This window comes from Phoca vitulina, unplaced genomic scaffold (genome assembly GCF_004348235.1).
Source record: "Phoca vitulina isolate PV1807 unplaced genomic scaffold, GSC_HSeal_1.0 scaffold74, whole genome shotgun sequence".
NCBI classification, from domain to species: domain Eukaryota; kingdom Metazoa; phylum Chordata; class Mammalia; order Carnivora; family Phocidae; genus Phoca; species Phoca vitulina.
Window position 1 is genome coordinate 6,692,199 of NW_022589777.1, and position 22,980 is coordinate 6,715,178.

A 22,980-nucleotide genomic window follows, 5' to 3' on the forward strand; every position below is an offset into this window, starting at 1 on the left:
TCATGACCTGAGCTGAAACTGAGTCAGCCGTTCAATGGACTGAGCCACCCAGGCACCCCGAGGTCTTATTTTTACAAAAGGTTTTGAAATTTGTTAGAGAAAAAATATAGGAAGTCTTCTGACTATAGATGAATATCCCAGTCTAGTTCTGTTCATCGAAGTTCTGTATTTTATTTTCAATCTGTTGGTGCTATGAAAATGCGATTTAGTTTTGATTCTCATGAGGACCACATAACTTCTCTGAATAGTGACACAGTACGGCTTTCCTGACTATGTAACAGTTAGGTTATAGTGAACACTCCTCTAACATCTACTGATCCTGTTACCAATGGCTCTGTTACATTCGCTAAGTCAGGAAATGAATGGGGAAGCCCTGGTGCACTGCCCAGCCAACTGTTCCATCCTGGGGAATCTTGAGGGGTCTGGACAAATCGAGAGCACAGCTCCAGGTTGAGCCAAGAACTCAAGAGATGAGGGTTTGGAAAAGAGAAAGGGAGAAATTATTTTGGGTGCTGGCACTGGGAGGGAGGTGTCAGGCTCAAGCCTAAACAACCAACCTCTCTGGCCACACCTAGAGATTTATGGAGAGAGGTTGGGGGGGCGGGTATGTGCAGGAGAGCGGACGGAGAGCATGTGATCATGGGTTGGGGTCAGCCTGTATTCAGTAGTGACCCTGGGCAGGGAAGGGGATGGGTGGGGTGTGGTGTCCTAGGCATTCTGTTGCTATCAGGGCTTTTCTGGTCTGTCTGGTGGTTGGAATGTTCCAGTCATTACAAAATGTCTTCCTTGGTGACTCAAGAAAGTGTGATAAGAAATAACACAATGGGTTTTAGTTAGAGCATGAATTAATCAGTCTTGTTTATTTCTGATTTTAACTGTTGGGATCTGTAGTTGAGCAACAGGGCTTACTGACAATCCTGTTATAAGAGAAGGCAAGATGAGGACATGAGGTGTAACTGAGTTCTTAATTGCCATTTATTTTTTTCAGACATCTTAATTACTAGAGACAGAAATCTCTGCAAAATACTTAAACCTGCACAACACAAAAAGGAACTGGGGTTGGGGCAGGAAGTGTGCAGAGTGAAGAAACTTAACATTTTAAGATGCCTACTATGTGCTAGTTACTCTGCTGGGTACTTTATATTTGTCATCTTATTTAAAAAGTACTGACATATTGGAAGAAAGAAAAGAGAGTAACGTTAATTGACAAGTGGCTGGTGCTATTTTCCTCTGTTGGGATTAGTTCTTTTTACTTACTGATGTAGTGGTATTAATGTTGTGTTTCCATTGTCTTTCATCTTTTGCTCTTGTAGACTGGGAATGTAGTTTCTACCTCTGGAGCCATCATCGTGCCTAATTTAGTCTTCCCCCAGGTTTGGTCACTGGTATCTATATATATCAAATTTATGAATATCCTATTAGGTTATTTATAAATTTCAGTTGTGTTTTCCCTATATTTTTGTATTTTTTTCTTTCAGGATGGGCAGCCTGAACTCCTGTAGGGAATAGCAAGTCATAACTTTCTATTTGTAACATGCACTGTGGCTAAATGATACTTGTCCTCATTTAGGATAGTCTGACTTCAACATCAGGTCTGGCGGTTAAGAGCATGGACTCTGAAGCCACTTCCTTGAGTTCAGTCCCTGTTCGGTTACTTAATTTGTTATGTGACTTTGGGCAACGTGATCTCTTTGTGCCTGTGTTTTCTTATGAAAGGGGATAATGATCATGCCCATCTTATAGATTGCTGTGAAGACTAAGTGAGTTAACATTTGTATGGTGTTTAGAGCAGTAACCTGCCACAAAGTATTTGTTAAATTAAGAAACTAAATATTCTGTTAGTAAAATATTTAACAAATATAAATTCATTACGCTGTTTTCTTTAAAGTAGTTCTCAGTATGGGGTAGTTTTGCCTTCTAGGAGACATTTGGCAATTCCTGCAGACATTTTTAGTTGTCACAGCTGAGTATGCTGCTGGCATTTAGAAAATAGAAGACAAGGGATGCTCTAAACAACTTCTAATATATAGGACAGTCCTCCACAACAGCAAATAACCTGGCCCCCAATGTTGATAGTGTCAAGGTTGAGAGACCCTGCTTTAAATAAATCATTATTTGCTAGTGATTACTTAAAGAAGGATTAAATACATAAAACATGAAACCAACTCTTTGTTATTGTGAAGAATTCTTTTTTTTTTAAAGATTTTATTTATCTATTTGACAGAGAGAGAACATGAGCTGGGGGGAGGAGCAAGGGGAGAGGGAGAAGCAGGCCCCCCGCTGAGCAGGGAGCCCGATGGAGGACTCCATCCTAGGACCCCGAGATCATGACCTGAGCTGAAGGCAGACGCTTAACCAGCTGAGCCACCCAGGCACCCTTATTGTGAAGAATTCTTATTTCCCAAAGGAACGAGATTTGTCAGCCCCTCTAGAAATAGTCTTCTAGAAGAGTTAGTGATTAAGCGTCGGGGCTAAGAAAGACTGCTGAATTGGAGTTTGGTGCTAATAAGGCTAAGATCATGGAGTTAGCCACCTTGAGGACCAATTAGCTTTGTTCTGTTCCATGGCCATAGACTGTAATCCGAATACTAGTCAACCATCTCTATGATAAATATGCTGCATTAATCACATAGGGAAACAGACAAAGGAATATAAGTAAGATTAAATGCATATAGGTCTGATAGATGTTTAATAGTGATATTTTTATAAAGAGAAACTCCTAAATTGGGAACCCATAATTATAATTTTGCACCACACTTCAGTGTATAGCCTTTGTGTTAGTCAGGTTGGTTACCATACTTGTCCTTCATGAACTATCCTTTTTTTTTTTTTTCATGACCTGTCCTTAATGCTCCCTCTGTTTTTTTTGACAGAGGAATATTCATAAAGATATTCTCCTGTATTTTTTCTAGATACTTTACTGTTTATATAATCTTCAAATTTAGTCATCTTGATTCATCTTAAACTAATTTTTGTGTATAGTATGAGGCAGAGATCAAGGTTAATGTTTTGTTCTACACAGATACCCAGTTCCTCCAGTACCATTTATTTTTAAAAAAGATACAATTTTAAAAGTAGGGAAAAAAGAACTCTTTGAAATACTTGTTTTCAGTGTTGACCTTTAATTTTTATCTTTCAACAGGATGTTTTGATATACATAGTATTTTTCAACACGATGATTTGATATATGTAAATACACCAAGTGAAATAATTACTACGGTCAAACTGATTAACATATCATCTCCTCACATTGATGAGAGCATCTGAAATCTACTTTTTTAGCATGTTTCCAGTATTCAGTATCATGTTATTAATAATGGTCATTATGCTGTACATTAGATCTGTAGATTTATTTGTCCTACGTAATTGCAACTTTTGTATCCTTTGACCATCATCCCATTTCCCCCTACCTCCATAGCCACTGGTAACAACCATTCTACTCTGCTTTTCTGAGTTTGTCATTTTTAGAATCCACATGTAAGTGAGATCAGGCAGTATTTGTCCTTCTGTGCCTGGCTTATTTCACTTAATGTAATGTCCTCCAGGTTCATCCATGTCACAAATGACAGAATTTCCCTCTTTTTTAAGGCTTAGTCATGTTCCATTATATAAATATACCACATTTTCTTTAACCATTTATCTATTGATGGACACTTAGCTTGATTTGATATCTTGGCTCTTGTGAGTGGTGCTATAAAGAACACAGGAGTGCAGATATCTCTTCAGGATACTGATTTCATTTACTTTTGGATATGTACCCAGAGGTGGGATTGTTGAATCATATGGTAGTTCTATTTTTTAATTTTTTGAGGACCTCCACAGGGTTTTCCATACAAATTTACATTCCCACCAACAGTGTACAAGGATTCCCTTCTCTCCACTCCTTTAGCAACACTTAACCATCTTTTGTCTTTTTGATAAGAGCCATTATGACAGGTGCACAGTGCTATCTCATTGTGATGTAATTTTCATTTCCCTGATGATTAGTGGTATTGAAGATCTTTTTGTATACTTGTTGGCCAAATATTTTGTGTATCTTCTTTTCAGAAATGTCTATCAGGTCCTTTTTTTTTTTTTTTAAGTTTTTATTTAAATTCCAGTTAGTTAACATACGGTGTAATGTTAGTTTCAGGTGTACAATATATTGATTTGACACTTCCATACAACACCTGGTGCTCATCACAACATGTACACTCCTTAATCCCCATCACCTATTTAACCCTCTCCCACCTATCTCCCCTCTGGTAACCATCAGTTTGTTCTCTATAGTTAAGAGTCTGTTTCTTGGTTTGTCTCTTTTTCTCTCTTTATTCCTTTGCTCGTTTCTTTTGTTTATCCCTTTGTTCATTTCTTAAATTCCACGTATGCGTGGAACTTTAAACCACTTTGAATTTATTTTTGTGTGTGGTATAAGAAAGTGGCTCAGTTTCATTCTTTTACATATGGCTGTCCAGTGTTCCCAACACCATTTGTTGAAGAGACTGGTTATGTGTTTCTAGGAGTTTTTCCATTTCTTCTAGGTGCAGTTTGCAGGTGTATAATTGCTCAGAATAGTCTCTTTTGGTCCTTTGTATTTTTGTGCTATCAGTTGTAATGTTCTCTCTTTCATTTATAATTTTATTTATTTGAGTTTTCTCTCTCTTTTTTTTAAAGATTTTATTTATTTATTTGAGAGAGAGAGAGAGAGAGAGCACAAGAGGGGGTAGCGGGAGAGGGAGAAGCAGACTCCCCGCTGAGCAGGGAGCCTGATGCGGGACTCGATCCCGGGACTCCAGGATCATGACCTGAGCTGAAGGCAGTCGCCCAACCAACTGAGCCACCCAGGCGCCCTCTCTTTTTTTCTAAGTGTAGCTAAAGGCTTATCAATTTTATCTTTTCCAAAAAAACCTTTTAGTTTCATTGATTTTTGTATATTGCTTTTCTAGTCTGTATTTCATTTATTTCTGCTATGATCCTGATTATTTTCTTCCTTCTGCTACCTTTTTGTTTAGTTTTTTCTTTTTGGTTTCTTGGGGGTGTAAAGTTAGGTTTTTTATTTGAGATCTTTCTTTTTTCTCTATATAGGCACTTATGGCTATAACCTTCCCTCTTAGAATTGCTTTTGCTACATCCCAAAAGTTTGGATATGTTGTGTTTCCCTTATCATTTGTCATAAGGTATTTTTTTATTTCCCTTTTCATTTTCTTCAACGCATTGGTTTTTCATGAGTGTGTTATTTAATTTATACATATTTATGAATTTTCTATTTTTTTCTAATTTTGTCCCATACCATTGTGGTCAGAAAAGATACTTGATATGATTTCAATCTTCTCAAAATTTTTATGGACTTGTTTTGTGGCCTAACATATGATCTATCCTTTAGAATGTTCCACGTGGCTGGAAAAGAATGTTTATTCTGTTCTTGTTGGATGGAATGGTCTATATATGTCTGTTAGGTACATTTGGTCTATATTGTTCAAATCTGCTGTTTCCTTATTGTTTCTCTGTCTGGATGACCTATCTATTGTTGAGAGTGGGATAATAAAGTCCCCTGCTATTACTGTGTTGCTTTCTATTTTTCCCTTCAGTTCTGTTAATATTTACTTTATATATTTAGGTATTCTAATGTTGGATGCATATATATTTACAATTGTTATGTCTTCTTGATGAATTGACCTCTTTATCATTGACCATCTCTGTGTCTTGTTACAGTTTTTGATTTAATTAAATTCTATCCTGTCTTGTATAGGTATAGTCACCCCTTTACTCTTTTGGTTACCATTTGCATGGAGTATCTTTTTTCCATTCCTTTACTTTCAACTTAGGTATATCCTTAAAGCTAAATGAGTCTTTTGTAGGCAGCATTTTGTTGGGTCTTGTTTGTTTTTTAATTTAATTTTATTATTATTATTTTTTAATCCATTTAGCCACTCTTTGTTTTTGATAGGATTATTTAGTGAGTTTACATTTAAAATAATTATTAATAGGAAGTACTTACTGTTGCTATTTTGTTCATTGTTTTCTGACTATTTTGTAGTTCCTTTGTTCCTCTCTTGCTGCTTTTCTTTGAGTTGATGATTTTTTTTGTGGTGGCATGCTTTGATTTCTTTATTTTTCCTGTATCAACTATAGGCTTTTGCTTTGTGGTTACCATGTGGCTAATATAAAACATATTTATAAACAGTCTATCTTAAGCTGATAGCTTCAATCACATACAAAAACTCTACCCTTTACTTCCCATCCCCATTTTATGTTTTTGTAATCACAATCTTTTTGTATTATGTATCTGTTAATATATTATTATAGCTATAGTTATTTTAAATACTTTATCTTTTGACCTTTATTTTAGAGTTAGTACTGTCAGTACTTTTGAATTGGTACTGTCACAGCACCATGACAATATTAAAATACCTGACTATATATTTGTATGAATTTGACTATGCATTATCTTCACCAGTGAGTTTTATATTTTCACAGGTTTTTATGATACTAATTAATATCTTTTCATTTCAGCTTGAGGAACTGTCTTCTGTATTTCCTGTAATGCAGTTCTAGTGGTGATGTTCTCTCTTAGCTTTTGTTTTTTTGTGAAAGTTTTTATCTCAGGTTCTGAAGGACAGCTTTGGCAAGTAAAGTATTCCTGGTTGGCAGTTTTTTTCTTTCAGCAGTTTGAATATATCATCCCATTCTCTTCTGGCCTACAAGAATACTGCTAAGAAATTCACTTATTCTTTTGGGGTTCCTTTGTATACAATGATTGGCTTTTCTCTTACTGCTTTCAGAATTCTCTCTTTGGTACACTTATCATGATGAGCACTGAGTAATATATAGAATCATTGAGTCACTTTATTGTACATGTGAAATTAATATAACACTGTATGGTAACTATACTGGGATTAAAATAAATTTCTCTTTGACCTTTGAGAATTTGATTGATATATCTAGGTGTAAATCTCTTTATAGTTAATACAGTTGGGGTTCTTTGGGCTACATGGTTCTGAATGTCTGTTTCCTTCTCTAAATTAGGGAAGTTTTCAGTCATTGTTTCCTTAAGTAAGGTTTCTGGTTTTTTTCTCTTTCTCTACTCATTCTGGGATTCCCAAATGCTTATTTATTTGACTTGTTTTCCATAATTGTCATAGACTTTTTTCACTCTTTTTCAATATTTTTTCTTTTTGTTTCTCCACCTGGGTAATTTCAAATGACCTGTCTTTGACCTCAGTGATTCTTTCTTCAGCTCCACCTAGTCTGTTGTTAAAGCTAACTATGGAATTTTTTTTAGTTTTGTCATTGTTTTCTTCAGCTCCAGAATTTTTTTCTGTTTCCCCTTCCTCCCTCCCTCCCTTCCTTCCTCCCTCTCTCCCTCCCTCCCTCCCTCCCTCCCTCCCTCCCTTCCTCCTCTTTTCCTCCCTCTTTCTTTCTTTCTTTCTTTCTTTCTTTCTTTCTTTCTTTCTTTCTTTCTTTCTGTAGTTTTCATCTTTGTTGAACTCATTTTGGTCATGTATTATTTTCCTGATTTCATTTAGTTGTCTGTGTTCTATTGTAGTTTACTGAGGTTTTTTAAGATGACAGTTTTGAATTCTTTGGCAGTTCATAGATCTCTGTTTTTTTAGGGTTGGATACTGGTGTTTTATTTTGTTTCTTTGTTTTCCTGATTATTTGTATTCCTTGTGGCTTCCTTTTGGTGTGTGTGCATTTGAAGAAGTAGGCATCATTTCCAGTCTCCAAACTCTGGCTCCTGCAGTGAAAGCCCTTCACCGTGCAGACTGTCCAGAGATTTTGGGTAGGTTTTTTGGTCAAGTCTGTGCATGGGTTTGCTATTGGAGCCTTCAGGCAGGTTGGTCTGGTGTTTAGGGGTGAATCTAGAGCCTAGGTTCACTGGTGTGGGCCTTGTGCTTGGGCCTATGTGGGTAGGCCTTGTGGCTTGGACGTTGGTGTTGGGCCTGAAGCTTGGGTCCCTGGAACAACTTTAGAGCCTGGTTTCTTGGGAGTTAGCCTAGTGCTGGGATGGGTCTTGAGTCTGAGTCTATAGTTTGCGTGGGTTGGCCTTGTGCCTGACTTCACTAGGGCAGGCCTGGTTCCAAGATTTGTGGTGAAGTTGGATGCTCACTTCACTCTTCTTTTATTGGGTGGGTGTCTCTCTCCACACTGGGTTGCCTGGACTCGGAGGTCGGGTAGTACACAGAATATGAGATTGTCTTTCCTACCGTTTTCAGTGTGTCTTTTCTTATTTCTATGTTCCATCCAGTGTTGTAATCTTTCATCTGGAATCCTTAGCTTTTGTGAAGGTATTTTCATGCATGGGTAGTTATTCAAATTGATGTTTCTGCAAGAGGTTAAGTGCTAGAAACTGCTATTCTGCTATTTGGCTGATGTCACTCCTGTGTCATTTAATTCAATCTCTTTAATAAATGAGGAAACTGAAGTCTAAAGAATTACATCTAAACAAGGATCTTTCATGGCAATTAGTTGTAGAGCTAAAATTAAAAATTGTATCTCATGATTATCTCATGATTACTTTGTACTCCATCATGGGGTATTTATTTCTGTCTCTTGTTCAGATTCTTTTTTCTATAATAATCCTCATTTTCTCATACTTGTTCATCTCCCACCAATTTTACACATACATCATATGCTTATTGTAGATGTCTGGAAAATACTCCTAAGCAAAAAGAAGATTAAAATAATCTTTTGCCACAACCAGAGATGACCAGTGCACAACATTCTCATATTTGTTCCATATGTTCATTAAAAAATACTGTTTTGTAGTCTGCATTTTCACTTTGTATATTTTGATTTATTTTTTCCTGGTCATTAAGTAGTCTTCTAAAACTAGATTATATAACTAAAATAAATAAAGGCTTATATTTTAATCATAGTGCTATTATGTACCTGTATTTAGCTAAATATAAGTGTATTTGGAAAATTCATAAGAGATTAATTAGTGTGGAATTTCTTGGTCAAAACTTATGAACATTACAACATATTTTTGCTATAAAAATATGTTTATGAAGGTGCCTGTGGATGTCTGATAATGATTTTATATACATGTACATGTGCTCTTACTACATGGTATGTACAATTACTGTCACATTATTTGGTGAGATCAGTGTTTCCTAACCTTTTTTTAACACTGTAGCATACCTAGGAATAATAATTGTGTGCCACACTAGGGAAAACTGAGATGTTTATTACTGTGCTCTGTTACCTACTAGGTCTGACTACCCAAACTGTTGAGAGGATCATTATTTTGGCCACTTGTAAACCCTGGTTGGAAGCTCTGGATTAGAGCACAGTGATGATAAGGTCCTAGGTTATTTCTCACGTTTTGTGTAAGATTTTCCCTGTTTCTCAGAATAGACTGTACAGTTTGGTATACCAGTAATGCAAATATATACAATTTATCCACTTGATTGTTGATGGATAGTGTTTGGCAGTATTTGTAATTACAGATAGTGCTATGAATATGACTTTTGGTGGAAATAAGCACTTATTTCTTCTGAGTATGTATACCTAGGAGAGGAATTGCTGGATCATAGAGTAAGTATACATTTAATTTCATTAGATAGTAAAGAAACTCTTCAGTTTTATATTCCCACCAGCTATGTATGAAAGTTCCAGTTTTTTCATTCGCATCAGTACTTTGCATTATCAGTTCTTTTTATTTTAGTCATTCTTATGTGTGTGTAGTGCTAATTCTTTGTTCAATGAAGACTAATGATGATGAGCATATTTCGTTTACCTATTGACCATGTGGATAACTGCTTTTTTTTTTTTAATTGAACTTTTTATTTTGAGATGATTGCAGATTCTCATACAGTTAAAAGAAATAATGGAGAGAGATTTCCTGTATTTTTTATTTGGTTTCTCCCAGTGGTATCATCTTATAAAATGATAGTAAAATATCACAACCAAAATATTATCATTGATGTAGTCAAGATACAGAACGTCTCCATCACCAAAAGGATCCCTGAGGTTGCCCTTTTATAGCAATACCCACTTCCCTCCCACATACCTGGCCAACATTACTTTATTCTTCATTTCCATAATTTTGTCATTTCAAGAATGTTACATAAATGAAATCATGCATTATACAGTGTTTTGGGATTGGCTTTTTTACTCATATTTTTTAGGAGATTTATCAAGATTTTTTCATGTATCACTCATTTATTCTTTTTCATAGCTAAGTACTATTCTCTTGTATGGACACTCCACCATTTTTTTTAACCAGTCACTTCTTGAAAGACATATGGATTGTTTCTGGTTTTTGACTACTATATAAAAAAACTGCTCTAAACATTTGTGCCCAGATTTTGTGTGAACATACATTTTCATTTCTCTAGGATAAACACCCTGGACTGTAGTTGCTGGGTCATATGATAGTTGCTTGTTTATTTTTTCAGGAAACTGCCAAACTGCTTTCCAGAATGACTACACCACTTTGCATTCTCCCTAGTAATACATGAGTGATCCAGTTTCTCTGCCTTCTTGCCAGAATTTGGTGTTTCCAGTATTTTTAAATTTTAGCCATTCTGATGTTTGTGTAGTGATAGCTCATTGTAGTTTTAATTTGCATTTCCTTAATGGCTAGTGTGCTTGTCTGCCATTTGCGCATCTTCAATGAAATGTCTGTTCATATCTTTGCCACTTTTTAGTTGCATTACTTTTTTACTGTTGAGTTTTGAGATTTCCTTATATATTCTAGGTACTAGTCCTCTGCTGGATATGTAGTTTACAAGTATTCTCTCCCATTCTGTAGCTAGTCTTTTTATATTCTTACACATCTTTCAAAGAGAAAAAGGTTTTTGTTTTTTTTTTTAAGATTTTATTTATTTATTTGACAGAGAGAGACACAGCGAGAGAGGGAACACAAGCAGGGGAAGTGGGAGAGGGAGAAGCAGGCTCCCCACTGAGCCAGGAGCCAGATGTGGGGCTCGATCCCAGGACCCTGGGATCATGACCTGAGCCAAAGGCAGATGCTTAACAACTGAGCCACCCAGGCGCCCCAAAGAGAAAAAGTTTTAATTGTGAAGTGTAATGTACAGATTTTCCTTTTATACATTATGCTTTTGGTCTCATGTCTAAGAACTCTTTGCCTAGCCTTAAATCCCTAAGATTTTCTCTGATTTTTTTTTCCTTAAACTTTTGTAGTGTTATGTTTTACATTTATGTCTATAATGCATTTTGAATTAAATTTTGTGTGAATTTTGAGACTTAGGTTAAGGTTGTTTTTCATTTTTATTTTTTATTGTCTGTCCTGTGGATATCCAGTTGCTCTAGCACCATTTGTTGAAAAGTCCTTAGTTGGAAGTATTTGTGTGGGTCTATTTCTAGGTTCTCTATTCTATTTCATTAACCTATTTGTGTATTTCTCTGCCAATAACACAAAGCCCAATTGCTCTATGAATATAATAAGTCTTAAAATTGGGTAGACTTACTCACTTTATTCTTTTTCAAAGTTGTTTTAGTTCTTATAATCTCTTTGTTTTTCTGTATAAATTTCAGGATAATCTTGCCTATATCTATCTGCAGAAATCTTTCAGAGATTGTGATAGAAATTGTGTCACTTTGGGGAGAATTGACATGCTGAGTCTTCTAGTCCAAAACATTTATTTACTCTGTCTTTGCTCTCTTTCATCAGCATTGTGTAGTTTTCAGCATACAAATCCTATACAGGTAGATTTTTCTCTAAGTGTTTTATTTTTTTGATGATTTATAAATGCTACTGTATTTTTAATTTTGGTATCCATATGGTGATTGTTCTTGTATAAATGATTTTTTTAAAAAAAGAATTTATTTGTGAGAGAGAGAGGGAACAAGCAGTGGGGAGGGGCAGAGGGAGAGAGAGAGAGAAGCAGACGCCCCACTGAGCAGGAAGCCCAATGTGGGGCTTAATCTCAGGACCTGGAGGACCTAAGCTGAAGGCAGATGCCTAACCGACTGAGCCATCCATGCACCCCTACAAATGATTTTTGTATGTTTATCTGTGTCCTGTGTCCTTGTTGAACTGCCTTATTAATTCTAGGAGGTTGGGTTTTGTTGGTTTGTTTTTATTTTGTATATTGTTTGAGATTTTCTATTTTTCTATGTTAGACAATCAAGTTATTTGAAAATAGGGATAATTTTGTTTCTTCCTTTCTAGGAACAGCGGGACTTGTTTTTTGGGGGGGTGGTTCTTTTTTGGTATCTACTTGAATATATAACAGAGTAGCAGATTCTGCCCACTATTAAGTCTAAAATGAAAGAGACATTACATTCCAAAACCTGAAGATACTAGGAGACCATTAGAACTGATGGTATGGTTGGGATGCCTGGCTGGCTTAGTTGGTGGAGTTTGTGACTTGATCATGGGATTGTAGGTTTGAGCCCCACATTGGGTGTGGAGATTAACTTAAAAATAAAAAGTCTTTAAAAAAAAAAAAAAAGAACTGATGAGATGGTTGAGGATCAGGGAGTGATTGAAAATGACACCAGCATTTTGTTCCTGAGTAATTGGGTGGATGTAATAAGGTGGGAAACTCATAAGTAAAAGCATTTTGGAGAAATATAATGAGTTCCACTTTGGACATGCTGATTTTTTAAATAACTGTGGTACATATTTCTTGATACGTCCAGTAGATATTAGAAGGATGGATTAAGAATTTAGGGATGAGGTTGGAGTTATAATTACTACTTTGAGATGGTAGATGAAGCCATGGGAGAGAGCATATTTGGAATGAGTAGCAATCTGAGGAAGAAATGCTAACAAAGGAAAAGGATTTAGGGATACAATGGGAAAATGAAAAGAATGCATTGTCACGGAAACTACAGAAACCTCTCCGGTCAAAATTCCACCTATTTGTCAAGATTTGTCTTAGAAAATTCAGTGATATCATTCAGACATCATCACCTGCCCAGTCCCATCTCCTTTTAGTAATTCCCTAATATATATTTCTATAGCAGTTTCTTTTTTCTCTAGTCTCGCATTACACCGTATTAGAGTTTCTTGTTTATGTGTCTGTTTCCTTGTCAACTTTTATGTTCCTTGATGGCAGAGATTAGATATTCATTGTTTTTCCTGTGTATGGCATAATACTTAATAACAGTTTGTTTAATTGAATGAAGTAGGAGATGGTCAGTTTCAGAGGTTTGAGAAGGGTGGAGTAAGAAAAGAACTGAGAAGAGGCCATTGGATTTGTTGATCATGGACCTTAGGAAAATTGATATGTGGGAGTGAATAGAGAGTTTTCTAGTCTTCTTTCAAGTCAGTCCTGCCCTTTCTTACACCTCCTACCTTATTCGCTAATTATGTGGTTTTAACTTTTGTTCCTTTGATACATTGTTTTATCATGATGGAAAAATATTTTTTCCCTGTGGCCTGTGAAAATTCTGTTTTTCCAAAAATAGCTCATATCCCTTTTGCAATGAAACTGCTGCCTACACGTATATTAAATTAACTCTGATAAACTTCCAAGGTACTTTGTATTGTATTATTAACACTTAATCATTCTTGAATATCTTTATCCATATCTTATCATACCATGTTATAATTCATATTCTGTTTATATCCTATAACATTAATAGTGTACTCGATAAATACTTAAAGACTTAGGTCTTGATTTTTAAATATCATTGTTAACTTATTTCAGAGCTTTTTTTGTTTGTTTTAGTCCTAAAACCTTTCTTTTAAATTCGGAGTTCACATACAAAAAAACACTAAAAACAAATACATTTTCAATCTAAATTTAAAAGATAAGTCATGAAGACTCATCGGGTGATATCTTTATGAAATCTTTTTGTGACAAACTTCTGTACAGGATTCTGTGTACATTCTCTGCATAGGAACTTGTTCCTGTTTCCGTGTTCTGGTAACATTGTGGTACCAACCCATAATAGACTAGATTCTCAATCTTTGTTTTTCAGGCCTTTTTTTTTTTTTTAATGGGCTCCAGTGGGCCAGAAATCATTAATTTTATTTTTTACATTTTGTATTCATAGCATGGTTTTGTCACACAGTAGTCATGTTTGAATAGCTGAATGAATTTCTTTGGTGTCTGTCACCGAGTTTTTCTAATATCCAGGCTGATAATATCTGTAAAATATTTTTGTTTTGGCATTCAATTTCTATTTGAATTGTGCTTTTTTTTTTCCATTTAAAAATGTATTCCATTATTCAGTTTAAACCTGTTTTCAAGTTATTACAAATATTTACCATTTGGAAGTTATTCTTTATGACCCATGTTGTAATTTCTTGGTGTATAATTTACCCATTATATCTTCAGTAAATTTTTTTTTTTTTAAGATTTTATTTTATGTATTTGAGAGAGAGAGTGAGAGAGAGAGAGAGCACAAGGGGGGGGGGAGCGGGAGAGGGAGAAGCAGACTCCCTGCTGAGCAGGGAGCCCGATGCGGGACTCGATCTGGGGACTCCAGGATCATGACCTGAGCCGAAGGCAGTCGCTTAACCAACTGAGCCACCCAGGCGCCCCTATCTTCAGTAAATTTAAGTGTCTTCTTTTCTGTCCCAGAAATTGTATTTTTATAGAGGAACCAGTAAAATACCAGTTTTAACTTAATTTTTAAAATATATGCTATTATTCAGTACCTTTCACCTAAGAGCTAATTTAAGTGGGAAAAATTGGTTGAATTAAACAAAAAAGCCTTTCTCTTTCCAGATTGCAGCAATTCTCCGGAAACGAAAATTAGACTATTATTTACACAAACTACTCCCTGAGATCCTACAATCTGCTTCATTTCTGACTGCTAATGGGGCCTTGTATATGGCTTTCTTTTGCATTTTAAGGTTGGTACTCATAATCACCACTGGAGATTAATACAGATTCCTTTGTTGAAACTGAAACAAATGGATGTTTTTATAAATGTTGTGCAGGTCACTGCTTGTATATTTTTTTCTCCATCAAAGACATTTATTTATCTCAAAGAAAGCTTGTGAAATGAGGAGTTGTGGGCCTCTTGGCCTAAAGATGTCATATAAACTTTAAATTATTGCAGTGATTATATAGCAAAAGTGTTTTGGTGGATCGTGCATTTTTTGAGGCTTACTATATTTACCAAGTTGTTGATTATGCTTTCTTAGCTTTTCAATTTCATGGATCAGGAATTCAAAGCACCCATCCATGAGTATAGGTGAGGTCCACATGCAGCGAATAGACTTCAAAAGGACTATAAAATGCTCGTGTTTATATGTAAAACAGTAAATTAACTTCTGGCATATCCTATTGATGAAACTTTTGGTCCTGATTAAGTCTTTTGATTACCTGTGTCTCATGCTTCCTATGATTATGGAATTCAGTTTTTAGTTCTATGATACACCTAACATGTTTATTATGTGTTTACTTATCTTTTTCCCTAGTGATTGTTGAAAATCCAAACTAGTGTTTTTGTTAAAATGGTCAAATTAAAATACTAAATTTATATTTTTCTCATATTAGTGTTGCTCAGAGTAGTTCTGTAGGTATACATTAACTACAGTTAAAAAGATAATTTTCATATGTCTTTTACAGTTTTTTTCCCTCAATACATTAATATTTATAAACTTTTAAATTATGCAGAAAATAATTGATAAGGTTTATACTATTGAGAAAATCATGCCTTTAAACTTGACTTGAAAATGTGTGTAAGAAACTCTATCATATGTTCTCTGGAAAGTTTCTAATACTTGCTCACACACTAAAAATAAAGTTATAAGATAATTAGGTCTTAAAATATTGCAATAATCATAAATTGCTATTGTAGCATATTTCTTTATGTTCTGTGAACCTGTTTGGTTAACTTGTGGAAATGGAAAACACTTATTGGGTTTATAGTTTCAATACTTATAAAAACATCTGTGTTACTCCTATAACTGACTCCTTGAGTTATTTTTCTTTAATTTTTACATTCAGTAACTTCTTAAGGCCTTTATAGATTTTATGTTGGAGGGAAAATCACTTCTGGTTTTCTCAGGCCGAGGGTTTCTGATGTTCATTTTAGAAATACCCATGTTATATATGCTCTGTTGGTTTTCTAATTCTTCTAAAGCTAAGCTTCAGTTAGAAAAAAAAAAATACCATTTCATCAGTGATTCTTAATCCTTATGTGTATGTACATACATTTTTCTTATAATGTGTTATTTAGCAGTCGGCCAACTTTGTTCACATCACTTTTTGCAAATTCTGTGTGCTGCTTCTCCCTTTCTTAGGAACATAATAGTCTTTGAAAGGAAAAAAATAATCTTTCTAATGTTTCCAAATATCTTTTTTTGGTCTTTTTTTTGTTTAAGATATTTATTTATTTGAGAGAGAGAGAGAGTGAGAGAGCATAAGCAGGGGGAGCTGCAGAGGGAGAGGGAGAAGGAGAAGCAGACTCCCCATGGAGCAGGGAGCCTGATGGGGGACTTGATCCCAGAACTCTGGGATCATGACCTGAGCTGAAGGCAGATGCTTACCCGACTGAGCCACCCAGTCACCACTTTTTGGTCTCTTTAAAAACCCAATCAGCTAATGGCCATTTATAGTGTGTGAGACACTTTGTAGGTTCTTATTTTCAAGGGACATATTCTAGTAAGTGAAAAATAATATATACACACAAAACTAAAAAATATAAAATACATAAGTACTGTAAGGAAAAGTTATCAAGGGTTGTAGAAGCAAAGAAGGGGAGACATTTGTTGAATATTTATCATGTGTTAAAAAATAGTAGTAGTAATAATAGTAATAGTAGTAATAGTAATCATAACAGCTAACATTTTCCTCACACTTTCTATGTGCTGTGCATGGTGCTAGGAAATATCTCATGTAGTTCTCATAACTGTATGAGATAGGTACTATTATTGTTCCCATTTGATAGATAAGGCAACTGAGAACATAGAGGATTTGCATAGTGAGTAACATTGGATCCAGGGAATGTGTGAATGAATATGACTGACTAAATTATTGGAAGGAGAGATACCTATTAGTTTGCTGTTATAACTAGAATAGGAGATGGTGAGGGACTTAACTGAGGCAGGGGTGGCAGGTTGGAGAGGAATTTGAGAGAGAAATTGTGTATGGAAAAATTTAAGGGAACGATTTAATGTGTGGGGGAAAAGGAGAAGCTAAGGATATCTCAAAGCGTCACACATGAGTGGGTAGGTAGGTGTTGATCCCATTCACCTAGGAAAATAGAGGAGAGAAAGCAAATTCATGGGGATAGAGAAGAGAGCTAATGAGTTTGGTTATGGACATGTTGAATTTGAGGTACTGTGGGACATTAGGTAGAGGGTGGACTGAGAAGGGGGAATTTCTATTCGTAATAACTGAAATAACCAAATAGAAATTTCATACAAACATTCCAAATTTGAATTTCAGGAAGATACTTGGAAAATTCTACTCTTGGAGTCCTGGCTTTGGTGCCGCTTTGCCAGCATCTTATGTGGCCATTCTAATTGAAAGAAAAAGCAGGTAAAGTTTTATATATCTACATATTTAGTAGAACTGATTTACTGTCCTCCACCCCAAGTAAGTTTATTTTAACTTACTATTTATTGTAGTCCAGGGATGAAAAATATTTTCACATATGTTTTTAGTCTTGCAAATATTTGATGGAAAATTTAATTTTGTCTTAATATTATTATCTATGTTTATTAAGCCTGTAAAAATATAAAGGTTGACTTTATAGAATAATAATACCCTTTGGCCTTTGTTTACTAAAGTATTAGAGACTTCTTGAATGTGCCTAAGACATGGCATGCACAAATCTAATTAAAGATCTTTTCCATAACCACAATACCACTATCCCACCTAAGAAAATTAATGGTAGTTTTCTCTTGTCATCTACATCTGTAATTTGCTTCAAGCTCATTGAGTGACCTCTGTTAAATCAGTTATTATTTTTAAGGTATCTTCTCATTTAAAAAAATATTTTCGTTTATATAAACCAGAAAATGTTTCATGTGACATAATAAGATTTCCATAAAATGCTACAAACTATTATGTAAATTATTCAGCCAGGTAAATAGTTGAAGGTAAAGCTTTTGCCTAAAAGAATTTTACCATCTCGTAAATAATTATTTTCATTGCTGGGACCTGCTTTGGTTCCATCTTTATCCCAGAGAGTCAAGATTGGGTCATGTTTTAATCAAGGGGTCATGTATTAACCGAGATTGGGTCATCATCCAGTTTATGAAGATATTCATTATAATCACTGATCCCATAGTAAAAGTATAGATAGATTTTATCAGATAACCAAATATTTACTTAAACCACCTGAAGTCACTTTTAATGCCTCTTGTTTAAGTAATGTAATGGTGTCTAAATTTTTGGTGTCTAAACTTTTGGTTCTTTGCTTGTATCATAATATGGTTGGATTATTAATATTACTAAAATCAAGGGATATTATTACTCCAGCATCATCAAGTCAGTATTGCTAGAAACATAGGTTGTCCCACCTGATAGTACCGTGTAGAATAGTATTGTGTATTAGGAGTGTGGATTCTGGAGCTGTATTTTCTGGCTGGGGCAGCTGACTCTGTCACTTATTGTGTTGTGGCTTATTCCTTACCTGAAAATGGAGACAGTGATAATCTAGTCACATGTCTGTCCAGACAATTAAAGGAATTAATGTATGTAAAAGTGCTTAGAACAGTGCCTGACACATAGTAAATGTTACGTGTTAACTGTTATTATTGGTTTTTGCCCATAAGGAATGAGAAAGTTATTCTTCTGATTATTAACTTCCTGATTCATTTAAAAATGTGAACACTTGTTTTAGAATATGATTTCAAAATATGTAACTCATACGTGAAACTTTAAAGATGTTTAAACCAAGTTTGCTCTAATTTATTTATTTTTAGCACTTGAGTAATAAGAGCATTTTGAAGTTATTTGCCTACTTTTCAACAGAAAATGTTGAAATTGAACACCTGTGTAACCACCTAGAGTCAACAGTTGTTAACATTTTGCTGTTTTTACTTATTTGTAAGTGATTATATGTTTGTGTGGTTGTGTGTGTGGTGTGTGAACCATTGTAAACATCATGACACTTCTAAATACTTCAGCATGCATATTTTAAAATAAGGATATTTTTCTGTGTAATTACAATACTATTATCACATGTAAGAAAATTAAGTCATTCCCTAATACCATCTAGTCCATAGTGTCCTAGAATGTTTTTATCGCTGTTTTTTTTTGAACCAACTCTAGTATAGTGTTATATTTCCTTATTTTCTTTTAATCTAGCTTAATCTTCCCACTTTCCCCACATGACATTGATTTATTGATGTGATCAGGCCAGTTGTCTTGTGTGTAAAACTTTTCTGGTTTTGTCTGAATTTTTTCCTCATGGAATTGTTTGATTGGTTCACTTAACTTGCGTATTCCCTGTAAACTGAAGTTTGGGTTGAAGACTTGATTATATTATGATTGAACACTTTTGGTAAGCATATACATCATAGATGATGCTGAAGCCATCAGGAGGTCCATAGTTCTAAGTAGTTCCAAGTTTGAATATGTGATTAAAGCGATAATCACCAGATCTTTTCAGTAAACCTGTTATTTTGAGGGAGTGAGCTGAATGGATTTCTTGACATTCCATAGCCCTCGCTTTGCTGGAGTGAACCTGAGTTGATTATGATACCATTATTTGTGGATTGGCTAGTAATTGTGTGTTTGAGTGTGTGTCTTTCTGTTTTCTTTATCAGGTTTGAGTGTCATTTACTTCATAAAATAGTTCAGAAGTTTTCCTTCTTTTTTTCTTGCTCTGGAGTAGTTTAAGTAGCCATGAATTTTCGGGCCTTTGAGTATTTGGCCCATTTCTCTGTAAAACCTGGGCATGGTGACTCTTCTGGGGGTGGTAGTTCTTAGGAAAAGTTATCAGTTTCCTCTATGTAATTGATCTGTTTAAACTTTGAGCTCAATAAGGACGTTCAGTAACTTCTCTAATAGCTAGAAAGTTCTATTTCCCAGAAAGTATTTATTTTATAAAGATTTTTATATTTACATGGAGTTGTACCAAGTAGTCTTATGATTTGACTGAATTTTATGTTTTCAATGGTTATTTTTCAATTTGTTATTTATTTTGTGTGATTGTGCTATTTCCCTTTTTTATTAAGTTAGCTAGTAATTTTATTGATTTTTTTTTTTCCAACAAATCATCTTATTTATTACTTCTCTTTTTTGGTTTCTTAATTCTTGTTTTTATTTTTTCCCCCTTCCTTCTACTTTCTTTTGATTAACTTGCTTTTCTTTTAGAAACCTTTTCATTTGTTGCTTATTTCTTTTCATTAAGTTTTATTGATATAAGTATTTAAGGCAGAATTTTCTTTTGATAAGTGCTTTATTTATAGCCCATAGGTTCTGATATGTAGTACTTTCATTATCATCATTTTCTAGAAATTCTGCAATTTTAGTTTGTATTTCTCTTGTAATATAAGAATTATTTAGTAGAGAGCTTAAGAAGATGGAGGGCCCTTTTGTTACTAATTTCCAGTTTTATTGCATTCTTATCTGAGAATGTTGTTCATAGTATTTTCTCTGTATAAAACTCAATAAGGTTTTCCTTGTGGCTGAATTTATGCTAAATTTTTGTGACTTTTTTTGAACATTTGAAAAAAAAGTACATTGTCTTTCATTGGGAGTTCAAAGGTTAGCCATAAGATCTATGCTATTGGATATGGTTTTAGGTTGTATCTTTAATTTGAGGTGCAATTTCTAGCATTAAAAAGTATGTTCTTTATTTCATTTCATGTATTTTGGCTTGAATTCCAAATTTTTAGTTATCTTTCTTTCTTCTTGCTTGCATTTGCCTAGTATGTCTTCATCTTCCTGAAACACTTGATGCGTCTATCTTACATGCCACATAAACTTGGGTTATATTTGGAGAGCCAATCTGAAAAAATCATTTTATTTTGATATACAAGTTCAGTCCATATACATTTATTTATACAACAGATATATTTGGTTTAGTTCTGCCATATGATTTTATGTTATTTTTATTATGATTGTCACTATGTGGTCTGTTTTATTATATTTTTTTTTGCTCTTAACTTTGACATGATTATAGAGTCATGGAAAATTACACAAATAGGGCGCCTGGGTGGCTCAGTTGGTTAAGCGACTGCCTTCGGCTCAGGTCATGGTCCTGGAGTCCCTGGATCGAGTCCCGCATCGGGCTCCCTGCTCGGCAGGGAGTCTGCTTCTCCCTCTGACCCTCCCCCCCTCTCATGTGCTTGCTCTCTCTCATTCTCTCTCTCTCAAATAAATAAATAAATAAATCTTTAAAAAAAAAAAAAAAAAAGAAAATTACACAAATAGTACATAGAGCCACTTGAAACCTTAACCCAGTTTCCCTCCAATGATAGCATCTTATGTAACTGTAGTATAATATGAAACCAGGAAATTGACATTATTGTCAGCTAGACTATGGCCCTTATTCATAGTCACCAGTTTTTACATTGACCTGTCTTGATCATTACAGTATCACGCAGAGTAATTTCACTGTCCTGAGAATCCTCTGTGCTTGGCTATTCATTCCACCTTCCCCCTAGCCCCTGGTAACTAGTCATCTTTTTACTCTCTTACAGTTTTACCTTTTCAGACCGTTGTATAGTTAAAATCATACAGTATGTAAGCTTTTCCGATTGGCTTTTTTTACTTAGTAATATGCATTTAAGTTTTGTCCCTGCCTGTACATGGCTTGATAGGTTATTTCTTTTTAGTGCTGAATAATATTCCACTGTCTGGATGCACCACAAGCTGTGTTCTACCCTACTGAAGGACAACTTGTTGCTTCCAAGTTTTGACAGTTACGAGTAAAACTGCTATAAATATCCGTGCGTGGGTTTTTGTGTGGATATAAGTTTTCAGCCCCTTTGGGTAATTACCAAGGGTTATGATTGCTGTATCATATATTAAGAGTATGTTTAATTTTATAAGAAACCGCCAAACAGTTACCCAAAGTGGCTGTACCAGTTTGCATACCCTCCAGCAATGAATGAGAATCCTGTGGCTCCACATCCTCACCAGCATTTAAGTGTTGTCAGTGTTCTGTATTCTGGCCATTCTAATAGGTATGTGGTAGGATCTGATTGTTTTAATTTATATTTCCTTGCTGGTATATGGTGTAGAGCATTTCTTCATGTACTTTTTTATTTTAATCTGCAGGTGTCTGTATAGTGATTTCTTGTAGACAATATATAATTGGGTCATGTTTTTGATCAACTCTGACAATCTCTGTGTTTTAATTGGCATAGTTAGACTATTGACATTCAAAGTGATTATTGATATACTTGGATTAATATTTACTACATTCATTACTGTTTTCTCCTTGTTGTTCTTTGTTTTCATTTTCTATCTTCTACTCTTCTGCTTTTTGTGGTTTTAACTGAATATTTTATGTGGTTCCATTTTCTCTCCTTTCTTAGTATATCAGTTATACTTTTTTTTTTTAACTTTTTAATGGTTGCCCTAGTTTTATAATATACATTTACAACTAAGCCTAGTCTACTATCAAATAACAGTATACCCCTTCATAGGTAGTGAGTGTACCTTACAATAACAATATCTTCCTAATTCCTTCTTCCTGTCCCTTATATCATTGCTGTCATTCACTTATATATAAGCATGCATCACACACACACCATATATATATATACACATAAGCACACACAATCAATTACATTGTTGCTTTTATTACATTGTTACATTATTATTTTGAAAGAACTGTTATCTGTTAGATCAAGTAAGAGTAAGAAAAATAAAATTTTTTATTTTACCTTCACTTATTTTTTCTTTAATGTTCCACCTTTGTTTATGTAGGCGAGTTTCTGATCTGTATTGTTTTCTTTCTCTTTAGAGAACATTTAACATTTCTTGCAGAGCCGGTCCACTGGCAACAAGTATTCTCAATTTTTGTCTGGTGAAATCTTTGTTTGTCCTTCACTTTTGAAGGATGATTTCTCAGGGTATGGAATTCTAGGTTGGTGTTTTTTGTGGGGTTTTTTTTCCCCTCTCAACACTAAATATTTCACTCCACTCTCTTGTTTGC

At 34.7% G+C, this 22,980-nt stretch overlaps 1 protein-coding gene across 6 annotated transcripts in view; it reads left to right on the forward strand.

The window, feature by feature from the left end:
- Positions 1-22,980, forward strand: part of TMEM135 (transmembrane protein 135) — a 241,943-nt gene that overhangs the window by 77,943 nt on the left and 141,020 nt on the right. For all 6 annotated transcript variants that reach the window (XR_004298025.1, XR_004298024.1, XM_032393606.1 and 3 more), the window contains 2 exons: positions 14,634-14,761; positions 17,307-17,399. Coding sequence is in view for 4 of the 6 variants with exons in the window: in XM_032393606.1 (XP_032249497.1) it covers positions 14,634-14,761; positions 17,307-17,399 (221 nt within the window). In the remaining 2 variants the exon portion in view is untranslated. The remainder of the gene's footprint in view (positions 1-14,633; positions 14,762-17,306; positions 17,400-22,980) is intronic.